A 15920-nucleotide genomic window follows, 5' to 3' on the forward strand; every position below is an offset into this window, starting at 1 on the left:
GGAAGGGAGTAAAACAGAGTATGAAATAAGAGCTGTGAATAGTTAAAAACTTTATAAACCTAAACCTTATATATATTATATATATATATATATATATATAATGTTAACTATTTAATGAAACAGTAGAACAACACTTTTATCAAGCTTTGTGGATATAACCCAGGCACTATACATAATTAATCAAAATGGCCTTCAATAGAGGCTATTAAGACAGTGTAATTATGGTAATGTACAGAAATAGCCATTTTGGCCAAGTGCTGTGTGTGTGTGTGTGGCCCTGTGCTCAGAGGACTCTAGCACCATTCCCCCTGTCCTGTTTCAACCTGATTAATGCTTCTCTTTATTTCTCAAACTGTATCAGTAGATGAGAGTGTGATGAGGAAACACCTGCTATCACATGCACAAATGCACACAAAGCGCAAATGGAGTCATCTAGTCTCCTCCTGTCTGGTTCGGCCTCAGCTGTGTTTAGTCAGAAAGAGTTAGTTTGACACAATTTTTTAGGAATGGAGAGAGACAATAACACTCAATGTTTCACACATTCCAGAGCTAGTATTTCAGCGTGGCTGTGGTGCGTGGACACTCATGACTGTGTCAACTACATCTGTGCAAGGATGTGCTGTGTGTGTGTCCTCCTGATTGGTCAGGATGGCAGATTAGCATGTAGCAGTATATGTAAGAATGCTGGGTAACAGTGATGTAAGTGTTGGGTATATGGGTGAATCCATTATCATAGGTCAAATAAATAACATTTCATACATTATTGGAACCTATCTACAGCATTTTGTCTGTCCTAATCCACTGTATAAATATTGCTATTTTAAAAAAAATCAAATAATTTTTTGCAGTAATGTGTGAATCCATTTATAATCTCTGAGTCATCAATTTTAGTATATTTTAGTTGTGTCCCACAACATTCACTCATCCCTGTTAACATTCACACCTATAAAATATTTGGACTATTCCACTATTCATCTGGATGTTCTGGAGCTCATGGGAAGAAGAAAAGTACAATCTCTCATTTTGTTTTCAAAGCTATTGTTTTATTGACTGACAAGGTCATTTGGAAATACAGCCAATTACGAGTTGAGTGTAAATTATTAATACAAAATGATATATTTAAGTCAATCATTAGAACATCCTTACTGTTAATATTAGTTAACCACAGTTTATTAACCACATCACACCTGTTCATGTTTTCTTAGGTTCAGACTTTGAGATATGATAAAATAATAAAGAATTTTTTAAGATTTACAAGGGCTCAATTGCACCCTTATAGTGGAAGTCCTTGGTTTTGTTCTGAATAATACCTCGGAATTTGCATTATCATGCTATAATGCTAGTACCCCGAAGCTGAATTAATACATTAAACAAACACATTGCCATAAAATAGTGTTCATCCATAATGCAGAAACACTGTACCCTCACAAAGGCATTATCGAATCAAAGAGAAAACTGACATGAATTTAGCAAACATATAACAATTTTTTTTGGATCTGGTTAATGACACAGCATTTGAAAATGTGTTCAGTTTGGAGAGTTTTACAGACTTTTTCTAGTTACAGTTTGAGTCACAGGTTACATTGCTCATTCTTAACTTGAAGGCTGTTTCACAGAAAGTTATTGATATGCATACATATGACATGGTATCATTTTACTCTTTCTTTTCTATTGTCTCTTAGGGGACAAATAATGTTTTATAACATTAATTAAATAACAGGCCACATTATGGTTTTAAAGTCAAATGTTTCAAGAGACATAAAATATTACAATAAAAGTTCATCTCTGTGGCATATATCAGTCATTGCACTTTTATTTCTTTAGCTGTCTTGCCTTTTGTCTTTAACCTCTATGTATGTATTCATGTATATATGTATGTATCTCTAGCTATCTATATCTCTAGCTATATATCTATTGATTGTTGAGTCTCTCTTTGTGTGTGTGTGTGTGTGTGTGTGTGTGTGTGTGTATGTGTGTGTTTGTGTGTGTTAACTTGTTCATTAACACACATATTTGCTTTACAGGACTCATAGATCTGTGTGGCGGCAGTGAGTATTCACCACCGTTCAGCCATAGCCTGCTGTACATGGAGACCCCGAGCTGGGCAGGTCAGTGTTGGGGGTGATCTTGTGTGTGTGTGTGTGTGTGTGTGTGTGTACGTGTGTGTGTGCGATTGGGTTGTGAGTGTGTGTATGGTGCAGTTTATTTGAGTTGAGTGATGTTCTTTTACACTCTGTCTGTCCCGCAGTCACATTGCTCTGTATTCCTAACAGCAGTCTTGTACCTAAATACCTCTTCTCCAGATTTCTTCTTTTCTTCTTCTATTCCGAGAGTCAGTCTTATCGAAGCTTAGATCCCAAGCAGCCATTCTTCATGTTGCTCTTGCCAGTGTGAGCAGCCTGATAAGGGTAAAGTGTTTGGTTGTACACTATCAGAGCTCTAGAGGTCCTGGTATCCTGTGTATCAGAGTATTGGAGTTGTAAAAGTGTGTACGCTTCAGATGGGAGAGGAATGAGGAGCAGCTTGGCTTGAGTGAGTGAGGGAGTGAGGGAGTGAGTGAGCACTATGCAGGGTGGGTTGTGCTGATGACAGGCCTTTGATTCGGAGCATGCCCATTAGAGGGAGCCATAAATCCTGGGCTCTCCGGACTGCCTGTGTCAGCAATCCATGGAATGAATTGATATTAAACGCGACAAAAAGCCTCTTTAATTCAGCCTCCGCCAGCCTCCCCTTTCTCCTTTTTTTCCCTCTCTCTCCTTCTCTCTTTCTCTCAATCTCTCTTTCTCTCTCACTCCCTCTTCTCTCTCTTTGTCTCCCCCTGTTTTGGACTATAATTGAAAAGAGGAGAAAGAGCCAAGTGAAGCCAGGGCTGTCATCATAAAATTGTCTGCGATTGCATCCAGTCCATCCATTATTTAAAAAGCACATTAATTAAATATTGCTTATGAATATCTGGCTGTTTTTTGTTTGTTTGGTTGGTTTTTATTGTTTTGGGGTTTTTTTTAACTGTTGACTGTTTCTTTTCTGACCCCTACATCATTGTTGTGCACAATTTTTTATTTTTTTTTTTAATTTTTAGATTAGCACTGATTTAGGTGTGAGAGTAGATGGCAGATGTGTTTAGGCTGATGAGGACTATAAGACTGGTGGAAGGTGCTGCCACAGTCTCACCAACTCTAACACATCACCAACAAAGCAGTCAGTCCTCTCTATTGCATATGTGGTGTCATGAATAAAATAATGGAGATTATTTGATTTCCCCTTAGGAAAATGGGAAATTCTAAAATGCGCCTTTTGCTCATTTTTATTGCTCTGTCTTATTTAAAGGTGCTGGCTATAAGGAGACAAGGATGACCCATCAATAGGTGACACAGCCCAGGTGATGCATGTGCTATGGGGCAGTGAAGCATTATGTTCAATATGACAATTATAGAAGTCAGGTCTGCTATTTGCAAAAAGAAAAAAATTGATGAAATGAAGACCAATCTATCAAATGAGAAATGTTGTTGTGCACTGCACTTTAACATGCACTAGATGCTGTTTTAAATGGGGAGTTGAGCAGCTCTGAGCACTCCTCTCAGTATCAGCTACAGCTGTTACAGCTCTTCCACTTAGCAGGGACCCTATGTAGAGGCCCTCAGCCCATACAAGGGCCTGCATGATGGATTGAGTTAGAGAAAGTCATCATCTGGTTGTGCATGCACTTGCTGAGCGAGGTGGGCCCCACGTGAGTAATGATATTTGCCTGGAGTCATCGAAAGTCGGATTTAAGTATTTTAGATTTAAAGTAACATTTGTCTCTATTGTTCACACTGAGAACGTCGTTAGTCAAATTCACTTACGTCTCCCCCCAAACAATGCTTCCACCCCCGAGAGCATGCTGTGGAACTGTGTGATTGTCAGATTTGGTGTTTCACAAATTATTCATGTAATTTTTTACCCATTGTTTTTCTGATTACCTAATCTCTTTCAAGATTAAATATATCAATTCTGACTTATTCATTTTGCTTTTAGGGATATTTCCAGGTTGACAGATGGCACTGGATATTTTTTCCTCTGCTTGGTTTCTTATTGTTATGCTAAGTATGTATAGATAATAATTGACATTATATTATTATTATTATTATTATTATTATTATTATTATTATTATTATTATTATTACTGACAATGACACTGAGTATTATTATTGTTATTAATAATAATAATAATAATAATAATAATAATAACAACAACAACAACAACAATGACAATGTGCTGCAGGGGTTTCCTCCCCCAGTCCAAAGACATGCATGCTAGGCTGATTGGCAGGTCCAAAGTGTCCGTAGTGTGTGAATGTGATTGTGCCCTGCGATGGATTGGCACCCGATGCTCCCTGGGATAGGCTTCAGGTTCCCCATGATCCAGTAGAATAAGCGGTATAGAAAATAAAAGGATGGATGGAAGACCAACTAGAAATGTTGTTTCTGTGAGAGCATGCACATTGTGCACATGCAGCACGGTGCAGTTGTCAGCATGGAAAAGAAAAATGATACGCCTTGACAACTGAGCAAGAAAAAGCTTTAAACCTAATGAACTCAGCATTTTGCTGATCCAAGACCTGTCCTCTAAGCTGTACTGAAGTCAACTTCGTGACTCAGTAGCAATATTCCTTGTCTTATAATTTCGGAAGCCTAAGTTGTTGCAGAAATGATCCTCTTACTAGCAAGAATTGTTTCAAGCCCAAACAGAATCTCTGTCATAATTAATTCCAACTTTTGAAAAAAAATAAATTACTTCTCCCTGAAAAATAGCGTCCCTTTTCCCCGAGACATCATGACTAGCTCTGGCAGATAGGTGGCTGTATGTTATTCCTGTGCAGATGTTAGACGAGTGTGATGTTGAAAGTGAATGGTGAGGGAGCAAGGATAGCACCTGACCACTGCTCCTGTGCTTCTTTATGTGTGCAGCTTTTACAGATTTGTCAATGGAAATCTAATTGCTAGGAAAGCGATCAATCCTAACTCAATTACTGTTGTGGAATGTGGCACAGACAATATCCCCTCTTGGCTGTTTGGGTGCTCTGTTTGCTTAAGGTATAAATCACAGTGCTTATGGAGTGCACAACTCTGCCATAAGGAAAACATGCAAGAGATGGGATTTATACCACAGCGTTAGCAAAAGCTCCATGACATGAAAGCTGTAAAAATGTACCTGTTTATGACAGCAGATGAACCAACTGAAAGCATGTCATGGAATTAAGCATGCTGGTTCAGTAATTATCCATGAGGTATAGTGGGAAACATATTAGAAATAAATATTAGCAAGTTAAATACTGAATGCTTTTACACATGATAACCGTTCTCCCCATGCCATATGCTGACGAGTGTTTAGTATTTGGTGTGGCTATTAAGGATCTCAGTTACATTTTTCCTACAAAGGCATCTTATTCTCCTCTTCTCACGCTTCCGATCCCCTCAATTGAGCGATCTCTAATTGCAATTACACAAGAACTGTTTGGCCTGTATCAACACTTGTCACAAGCCCCTGTGGCCAAATCACCGGATTCACATCAGAATTGTAGTGACACCGCTTTAATTAGAAAGTTTTGATGGATTACAGTACTTGTTGGAAAGAGTTGGGAGTCCTTTGATGCATGGAGACATGACACTGATTATAGAAAGCTGTCCTTCCTTCATCAGTTGACATCAGAAGTGATGAGTTAATCTCTCATCATATTCTTTCCTCCCTAGCAAATCAGCTGGAAATGTGACAGGAATGTGAATGACATGCAGTGCCAAGCCTGATGTACAGTATGAGATTCTGGCTTGGTTTGCTGAAGGTTTCATGCTGTAACACTGCAGAACATACATATATACAACCCCGATTCTGAAAAAGTTGGCACAGTATGGAAAATGCTAATAAAAACAAAGAGGAGTGATTTGTAAATGTACTTTGACTTGTATTGAAAAAAAAAACGTATAAAGACAAGGTATTTGATGTTTTACCGAATCAACTGCATAGTTTTTTGAAGATAAACGTTTATTTTGAAATTGATGCATGCAACCCATTCCAAAAAAGTTGGGACAGGGGCAATTTAGGATTAATAGTGATGTGACAAGTTAAAATAAGAAGGTGATGTGAATCAGTTGAGGCAATCGTTTAATCATAGTATATAAGGAGCCTCCAAAAAAGGCCTAGCTCTTCAAGTGCAAGGATGGGTCGAGGCTCACCAATCTGCCAGATGTTTCAGTGAATAATCCAACACTTTGAGAACAACATTCCCCGAAGACAAATCAGTAGGATTCTGGACATGTCACCTTCTACAGTGCACAATATAATTAAAAGATTCAAAGAATCCGGTCAAATCTCTGTACGTAAAGGGCAAGGCCAAAAACCACTACTTAATGCGGATGATCTCAGATCCCTCAGACGTCACTGTCTTAAAAGCCATTATGATTCTCTAATGGATATCCTGAAATGGGCTCGGGAATACTTTGGTAAACCTTTGTCAGTCAACACCATTCGCCGCTGCATCCACAGATGCAAGTTAAGGCTTTACTATGCAATCATCAACACTGTCCAGAAGAGCCGCCAATGTCTCTGGGCTCGGTTTTATCTGAGATGGACAGTAGCACAGTGGAATCGTGTTTTTTGATTCAACGAATTTCAGATAGTTTTTGGGCAAAACATTCATCATGTTTTCTGGGCCAAAGAGGAAAACGACCATCCAAGCTGTTATCAGCGTCGAGTCCAAAAGCCAGCGTCTTTCATGGTATGTGGGTGTGTCAGTGCCCATGGCATGGGTAACTTGCACATCTGTGAGGGCATCATTAATGCAGAATGATGTGTACACATTTTGGTGCAACATATGCTGCCATCCAGAGCACGAAGCGGGGGACACCCTGGACAGGATGCCAACCCATTGCAGGGCACAATCACACACACACACACACACTACTGACAATTTAGAGATGCCAATCAGCCTACAACACATGTCTTTGGACTGGGGTAGGAAACCAGAGTACCCAGAAGATTCCCTCAAAGCACAGGGAGAACATGCAAATGTTGCACACAGGGCAGAGCCGGGAATCGAACTTCTAAGTAAATGTGCTAAACTCTAAGCCTATGTGTGTATTTGTGTGTTTGTGTGTGTGTGTGTGTGTGTGTGTGTGTGTGTGTGTGTGTGTGTGTGTGTGTGTGTGTGTGTGCATGTGTGTATGTGTGTGTGTGTGTGTGTGTTCATGTGTCCCCGCGTTATCTTATCACTACAATGATCTCATTTGCATGACCCTGTATTGCAATATCATTGTGGGAAATGTGTTCTGAGAAGGTAAAGATGTGCAATACAGTCATATTACATTCATCTTAACTTTAATCATTAGTCTATAATGTATAAATGGACCATTTTGACCAAATTGCACTTACACTGTACAGTGGATGCAGAGAGGTGTATAGGGCTTTACACCAATAAAAACTGACAGAGAAATAATAATCCTGCATCATTGCCTTTGTCCTTGCAGGCTTCTAGATTTGTTTCCTTGCTAGTCGCTCATCAAAAATTAACAGGGAAAACCCTTAATGATAATTGCAGTGGAACTTAAGTGGAAGTTTTACATTATTAAGCCAGCAATGTCTTAGAAATTAGAAGGTGAAGAAGGTGATGAGAATCCACTCATCTTCCTCATCTCAGGCTTCTCGAATGAGATGAGACGTGTTTTTTTCCCCTGTTGTTTATAGGAATGAGAAGACCTCTATCTCACCCAGTATAGCTTACAATTTGGCCATTACAATTAAAGTGGTGAAAAGAAGGGCTGGTATAAATGAAGAGTGAGTACAATGATGAGGAAACTGTAGGACCATTTGCAGGAGGGTTGCATTAATCAGTTTGGAGGTAATTTTTAGCCCTAAGGGAAGTTGAATTATCTTCTAGTGCTGGTTTGGACATAATGCTTTCCCAACCATGTACATTGCTCTTACACTTTACTTCGACAAGGGACTGGCAATATCCATGATTTTTTTGCCCATACTGTAGCTGAGTAAACTGCAGCTTTTATGAAGGTGTGCATTTGCTAACCCCTTTCACTCAAACTGTACATATATACTATCAATGACTGTTTTCATTTATTAGGTTGATAATGTAGGGCTGGTCTCTTGTGATTATCTCGTTGTAATTCATATTATGGCCTAAACTAATAGCGGTATTGGAAACCTCATTCTGCAGTCATTTCAGGTGTTGTTTTTGCATAAAAAGTGTGGATTTCCCTAGAGTTTCTCTATATCAAGGATTCCCATTGATCCACATGGACATTTTAAAGGTTTCCTAATAAATGTAGTTGTACAACTATAATTACAGTAACTAGTAGGCTTTTACATATCAACCCCACACTGATTCATTCACACAACAGTTTTCTCTAGAAATTCAGAAATATATTTGATTACAAAGTAAATGCTTATACAACATAAAGTAAAGTTTCTTTTATTACCATAACATTATTATGTATTTATTTCTATTATTATTATTATGATGATGATTTTTTTTTACATTGCGAATATTATGTATTGTCAGCATGTTTGTATATATGTAGTACTGAATTCACATCTCAGTAATATTAATACTTAATAGTATACAATCATTTAAAATGGTAAGAGTACCTTTAAAAAGGAGACGCTGCACTTTTGGTGCGCTGCCAGGATGTATCACTATAATACATAGCATGAAGTATACTGAGAAGACTCATTGCTGCCTTTGTATGCGAAACTCTCATCAGGCTATAAAAGTATGATGCGTTTATTGATTCGAACACTTCAATTCATATGTTTTCACCTAGCCGAGCACCGCTGCCAAGATTAGTTTTTGAGGATTCGATTCATGGACGCACCAAATAATGAATAGTGGTGATTCATGTCCTTGCTTGTTTTAAATGCTTAAATTGATATGGTTCCCATCAGACTGATGCAGTAAAGTGCATCCACCATAATATGAAACAGAAATATGTATTGATCATGTTGGGATTCACAGAAGGCTTTCTCACTAGATTATCCTCTGCCAGCCTATTTTATCACAAATATGGTGCATGTGTTCTAGTCAATCTTAACTTGTGTTCACAAATCCCTTCCCTTCAACGGGGTGAGTAACTTCTCTACAAACTCATATTCCCGACTTTAACATGATTATGTCAAATGTGACTTTTGTAACGTATTGACCAAGTGCTTAAAATCATCTATAATTTTTTTAAGCAACCTAAATAGATTTTAACTAACAGCAAGCACTTTTTTTAACCGACATAACCCTGAGCTGTACATGATTATATGTTTTGACGCTTCCTTCACGCCTGCTGAGTGTTGGAGTGTGAGTGGTAGTGTTGAACCCTCAGTATAAACACTCTTCATTTTTCTCCAAAGTGACATCTGCTGTCCAGCAGGTGGTACCAAACATTTATCTTTTCTCTTCTCCACCTTCAGGCCTGCTATTAAATGCAGACCAAATACACCCCTCCAACCCCCCCCAGCCAAGTGCGTGCTGGTGTCGCTTTCAGCCCACGGCACACTCATAAACAGTAGAGGAAAAAGCAAAAAGATATGTTTTACCCTTGTTAGTTCCCACACAGTTTTTTTCTTTCCTCATGACATTTTGAAATGCTTTCGACTCTACTCTTGTGGAGCACTTGGCACGCCTTTAGATGAGTGTGGCAACCATGCATCTTTTCAGTCAAACATTGTAAAATGTTGGGGCTAGTCGTTAATCCTCCTCTCACGTTTAATGGCTGCTGCAAAAACGAAGCCATAAACCCCCCTGCTTCTTCCCCTGAGTATGGAAGAGTTGGAGTTGGGGGTAGATGCTAGAAGAGTGCGTATGTATATGAGCGTCATGGGGGTGGGGATTGCGGTGATCATATACTGCAGTAATGCATATAGTGTTATTCAGATGCTTTTTGGTTCTTGAGTAACTTTGAACAAAACGATGCCTTTGATAGCTCCATCAATAAATGATTACTGTCCCTGTTTCATATGAGCATGAGAGTAGTAGTGACTGAACATATTTATGTGTTCAGCATATGCATACTGAGTGATTTATGGAAAGCACAAATTCCACACAGAGTGTAAACTGTTTCAGAGCAGAAAGCGTTAGCACAACATTTGGATGTGTGAAAGGTCTTGCTGTGGTGTTGTCAAAACACACGTTAGTGCTCATTATAGCACTATTTCTCACTCCTTCATTTATATATTGTGTTGGGCATGGGCATTCAGGAGGAGTCATCTAGCCTACAGTAAGTGTGCACTCTCTCTCCACTCGCCCTCATTCATCATGTTGACACCGGTGCAGCTACTTTTGTGAAATGGAGAAAAATGGTTAAGTCAGCTCTTTTCCTGTGTGTGTGTGTGTGTGTGTGTGTGTGTGTGTGTGTGTGTGTGTGTGTGTGTGTGTGTGTGTGTGTGTGTGTGTGTGTGAGCGCATGTGTATGTGCAGGTGCATGTGTGTCCACACTGTTATCCCCATGTAAGACAAGTATGATATGAGCATGACATGCACAGTTCGGCTTTTACCTTGTATGTGTTCCCTTTGTATCTCTTTCTCATTTGCAAAATATATATATATATATTTTTTTTTTTTTTCTTTGTCTTTTTTTTTGTTGAGTTTCAAAATGTTATTCAAAGCAGTTCAATAATTGTTTGTAAGACAAAACAGCAGTATAATTTTGTGCTGAAATTGCGCTTATATAGCATTGACCAGATGAAATTTTAAAAATAAATAAATAAATAAAAATCAGAAATGACTGCTGGTCACATTTATTTTCACATAGCTCTTTAAGGAATATCTCTGATTTTCTTTAATATCGTGGGCTTTGATAAAGATGTAGCTATTTTTATAGTTAAAAAATCAACAAATGTAGACTTTAGTCTTTTTATGGCTATTGATTCAAATAAAATAGTCCTTTATTTCAGTTTGTAGTGTCTTATCTACCCTAAGCAGTCATGTGGATCTGAACCAGGAGGGAATACAGCACTACTATCAGCACCCTTATCTACATACACTGTCTGTCAAAAGTTTAGACACGCATTCTTTATTTTATTTTTTTCCCCCCACGTTTTATTAGAATAATAAAGTCATCAAAACTCTGGAATAACACAAAGTGAACTATGGGAATTATGTTGTGATAAAAAAATCCAAATTAAATCTAAATAATTTAGTATATTAGCATCTTCAAAGTAGACCCTCTTTTTGCCTAGAATTTCCAGAAATGTATTCTTGGCATTTCTTCAACTGATTTCTTGAGGAATCTCCTTGAGATGCTTTTTAAACAGTATTAAAGGAGTTCCCACCTATGCTCGACACTTATTGGCTGCTTTTTGGAATATTTCACTCCAAGTCATCCATTTAAAAAAATATTTTTTTGTAAATAAAATGATAGTTTTCTAATGAAAGAAATGAATATGTGACACAATTATATTTTTGTCTACAACACAGATGTCAATCATTTAATCATACATCTTCAGAACAAAAGGTTTTTAAGATCATGAGAAACATTTCAGTCAAGTCGAGCTTCAGTTAATGTTCACATCAAACATCAGAATGAAGAAAAAGTGTGATCTATTTTTCTTCATTCAGGAGATCAGCAGTTTCTGAAATACTCAAACCAGTCCATCTGGCACCAACAATTATGCTACGGTTAAAGTCACAGAGATCACATTTTTCCCCATTCTGTTGACTGATGTGAACATAACTAAAGCTCTTGACCTGCATCTGCATGATTTTATGCATTGTGCTGCTGCCACATGATTGGCTGATTGGAGAAAAAAAATGCATAAATGAGCAGGTGTAAAGGTGTTTATATTAAAGTGGATGGTGAGTGTATATTAACTCCAATTATAACTGTTTCTGGTATTTGCATTATATTTGCATTTATTTGAATTCACTTACTGACATTCATTCACTGACATTTTACTGGCTGTGTGTGTGTGTGTGTGTGTGTGTGTGTGTGTGTGTGTGTGTGTGTGTGTGTGTGTGTGTGTGTGTGTGTGAGAGAGAGAGAGAGAGAGAGAGAGAGAGAGAGAGAGAGAGAGAGAGAGAGAGAGAGAGAGAGAGAACAGAACTGTACTGTACATGTGCATTAAAGAGAGGGCGATAAGGCCGTGGACCCAATTACACATTCTTTGCAAGACAATTGTTATCTTTAGCACTGTTGATTAGTCTTTGTTTGAAATCTTCATTAAAGATTTAGGGAGAGAAAAGTCACTTGAAAATTTGTATATTAAATATTTAACAAGGTAATTCCTATCTGTGTCTTGCACCTGTACAGCTTGCTTAGTGATTTGCCCTGTCATTAGTGGGCAGAGGTCGTTTTAAAATGGAACAGCACACTAAAAAAGATCTCAACTCATTTTTCTTCCTGCTGAAAGCTCTATGGACCTCTGAGTCAGTACTTTGGAATCCTGTTTCTTTAGAACAGCCAATTACCAGTTCAGATATAGTGATGTGTTGTTAATCGCTGGCTTTTAGGCAACTGATGCATTACATTTAGCCACATTTCAACATTGTAAAAAACATAAGCAATATGTCAAACTTAAAAATTGATTCGGGAAGGTTCGGGAAAGGTACAAGCTTAATATTTATACCTATTCGTTCAATATTCACGAAACCCTGGCTTGTTAGAATTACTGCACTTTTTATGTGATGCAATTTTTTGTGTTATCTTGTTACCCTGGCTATGTGTGTATATTTGTGTGTCAGTGCTATTTCAAGGATGAATAATGGATGGATACTTTCATTCACAGTGCATTGAGCTTTGGTACTTTTTCATGGATGAGATGTTCTGCTTAGTTGCTTGGCTATTTACTGACACTACACACTGTAACAGGACCACACAACCAAACAGATATTAAGGGTTGTCCGTGAGTGGCAAGGTAGCTGCTCTTTGCCTCTGTAAGATGGAGGCCAGGCTGTAGACCGACGGCTTACTCTCTCTTTTTCTGTCATACAGTATTTGTCACATTTCAGTGAAGTGAACCATGAAATTTGCAGGGCCATTTTTCAGAAGAGAAAACGAAAGTGATATAGGCCCTTATGAAAGAGAATAGGGAGGGGATACACAAGAGACAAACGGGTGTGAGTAAGTGCTCTTTGATACTTCCAAGCCACTGGAGTTCTGCAGTGATGACCACATTCTATGAGAACAATAATGTGTAAAAGATAGCATTAAGTCCCATCTCATTGCTCTGACTTAAATAACTGGTTTATTTTAAATATACTCATTAACCTTAAAGGGTTAAAAACCTAAAAGCTCATTCCATTGCTTTGTGTTTACTGGCAATACTTAAAATCAAGGCTGAAGTCTGATTTCTGAGACTTGCCCAAAGCCAGAAATGTTGATAGTTTAGCTATTTAATGTATCTATTTGCTTTCTCGCTATTAAACAACGGGCAGGTACTTAAAAGGAAATACCCAGTAAAAGCAAATATTATGCTTCTTTCTATACAACAGAAAATGGTTCCACAGGGACAAGAATTTTAGGTGTTACTTCATCAGAGGAGGATGACATGGAATTGCAAGGCCTTGGCAGTGTTAGTCAAGGTACTTACAAATGTACTTACATATGTTACAAGTTACTCTACAAAAGCAGTCCCTAAACACAGATTAAAAGAAACCAGTCTATTAAGCTGAAATGAGAAAAGTCCTACCCAACCAACTGTCAAAAATACAGAACTTCATGGATTGAAATATTAATTTTCATTATAGTTGCAGGTGTTTTTCAACACTACCCCACTACTTGGCCAACAAAATAGCTTAGCTCTTTAGAAGCTAGTTAATTTAAAAAGTAACAACATGACCACCTTACTACAGGGAAATTATCAAATAACTTTTCTATTTACCAGCATTGCCTTTTGGGCAGCCTCCTAAATGTTTATATAATTATCACAACAGCAGAGTCAACGCTCCCGGCAGTCAATTCCCAACCCCTTTCTCCCATTAATATGAGTAGGGCAACACATTCTTATTTATGGTTCATAGACCAATGTTTCCAAATTTCCTTGCCCTCCATTTCCATGGAGCTTTATACATTCCAAAGCTGAAGATATTATGGAGGCCAATGCAGAGGATGAAACAGAGAAACAAACAAACAAACAAAAAAAAAAAATCAAATATGTTTCTATTATTCATCAGCTTTCTGATAATTCACACAAACTTTTTCTTGGATTGCTACACATGTGACTCTCCAATTCATATGGTTCTCTTATGTTTGATAAAATAGATAGCTAGGCCAAAATATATGAAAAGTTATTGTTTGCTTAGTTATGTGAGCAGAAAAGGATGTCTTGTGGTTGTTGGAGGTGGAAGAAGTACATGAGGAAACGTGCACCCAAGGAGTGTAAGTATGAAATCATGCAGGAGTAAGCTGCAAGCAGCTAGGGGGACTCCTTTGGGAGGAGCAGAGTTCCCTGGAGTGGACAAGGAGATGGAGATTGGGCAAGATTGGTGTCTTCAAATGAGCAGAGGGTGAGTTGTTGATGCATTGATTACTTGCCCACTGAGGTTACAGAGCCAGAATGGCAATGTAGAGATAATGGTGAACTTTTTTTTTCTCTTGCTATCGCTATCGCTCTCCCTCCCTCATTATAATTATTCTCTCCTGTTCTCTTTTATTATCTCCTTCTCATCTACTTTCCAGCCACACTTCTCTCTGTATCACTGCTTAAAAAAAAAAAAAACATCTTAGCAAGTAAAAAATTTCTTGAATATTATCAAATGTGTCTAGTATTTTCCTATTGCAAAATTACAACAAACCAAATGTAAGATTACTAAAAAATATTTCTAGACATTTGTACTAATTCTAAGCTTGAAATAGTCTTGGTAGATAATTTTGTTAATTGTATGCATTTATTTCTAGAAAGAAGCAAAATAATCTGCCAACAGAGCAAGAAAATGAGTATAAATGTCTAGAAACAGGTTTGAGAATCTTTTATTTGGTTAACTGTAATCTTATAATAGAAAATACTAGATAAATCTGACTATATTCAAGATATTCACTTGCTGTCATTTTTTGCAGTGTATTTTTCTCCCTAGCTTTATCTCTCTCTATCAAATCCATTCATTCATGTACTCTCTATTGCTCTGATCCTCAGTAGCATCCTGCTGTTCTTTGTGAAGCTGTAATATGCTCAGACAAAGTGCTGACATTTTGCACAGCGATTCTCTCTCTCATACCATACTCATGTCATATTGTCACTTGGGCATTATCTGAATCTGGATAGCTGTTGTAAAATTAACAAAGCCCACTGGAAGTTCTATCTCAGGAGCTGTAATTGCCACAGTTGGTCAATGCAGCAGATGCAACAGGAATGAGACTGAAATGGTGGTATCATAATCTTTAAGTTTAACAAAACAAATTTCATTAATACAGCCTGTCCTAATGGTATGGATGCAAGGCACGATGCTTGTTTTAGTTGTAAATTGCACTCAGCAGGGAGTCCACAAGGCCCCTGGCCATTTACACTCCTAATGAGTTATCGGGCACCCAAGAGCAGTGGCTCTAATTGCTTTGGCTTTTTCACTCACGCCGTCTAAACTGAGGGTATTAGCGGGAAGAGGAGAAGAGGGAATACAGCATGTATAGGAATGGAGAGGTGTTGGTGTTATAACTGTTTATATGTTGTTATGTGGTATATGCTTTTACAAGTAGTCCATTTCCAAACTGCTTCTGTCACCCAGTAAACCCTCCGAGGAGAGTGTTGGTCAAACCTTGCCCTGAGATTGCACCAACTCTTGCAGATCTGAAGGCCAAGGTTGCATATACAGCAGACTGGTTGCTAAATTACCTGGCCAGATTTAAATTGTCTTGGGCTTTGGTAAAACTAAAATAGCTCTGCTTGGCCTTGCACTTTATTTGATATATGGCTAAAATGTTGTGGAAAGATGCATAATTATAAAATCAATACTGTATGC

At 38.0% G+C, this 15920-nt stretch overlaps 1 protein-coding gene across 4 annotated transcripts in view; it reads left to right on the plus strand.

The window, feature by feature from the left end:
• rbfox3a (RNA binding fox-1 homolog 3a) overlaps positions 1–15920 on the plus strand; it is a 376227-nt gene that overhangs the window by 173772 nt on the left and 186535 nt on the right. For all 4 annotated transcript variants that reach the window (XM_017482608.3, XM_017482612.3, XM_047159288.2 and 1 more), the window contains exon 4: positions 2025–2108. In XM_017482608.3, the coding sequence (XP_017338097.2) occupies positions 2087–2108 (22 nt within the window). In that variant the 5' untranslated portion in view covers positions 2025–2086. The remainder of the gene's footprint in view (positions 1–2024; positions 2109–15920) is intronic.

Source organism: Ictalurus punctatus, chromosome 13, assembly GCF_001660625.3.
Source record: "Ictalurus punctatus breed USDA103 chromosome 13, Coco_2.0, whole genome shotgun sequence".
NCBI classification, from domain to species: domain Eukaryota; kingdom Metazoa; phylum Chordata; class Actinopteri; order Siluriformes; family Ictaluridae; genus Ictalurus; species Ictalurus punctatus.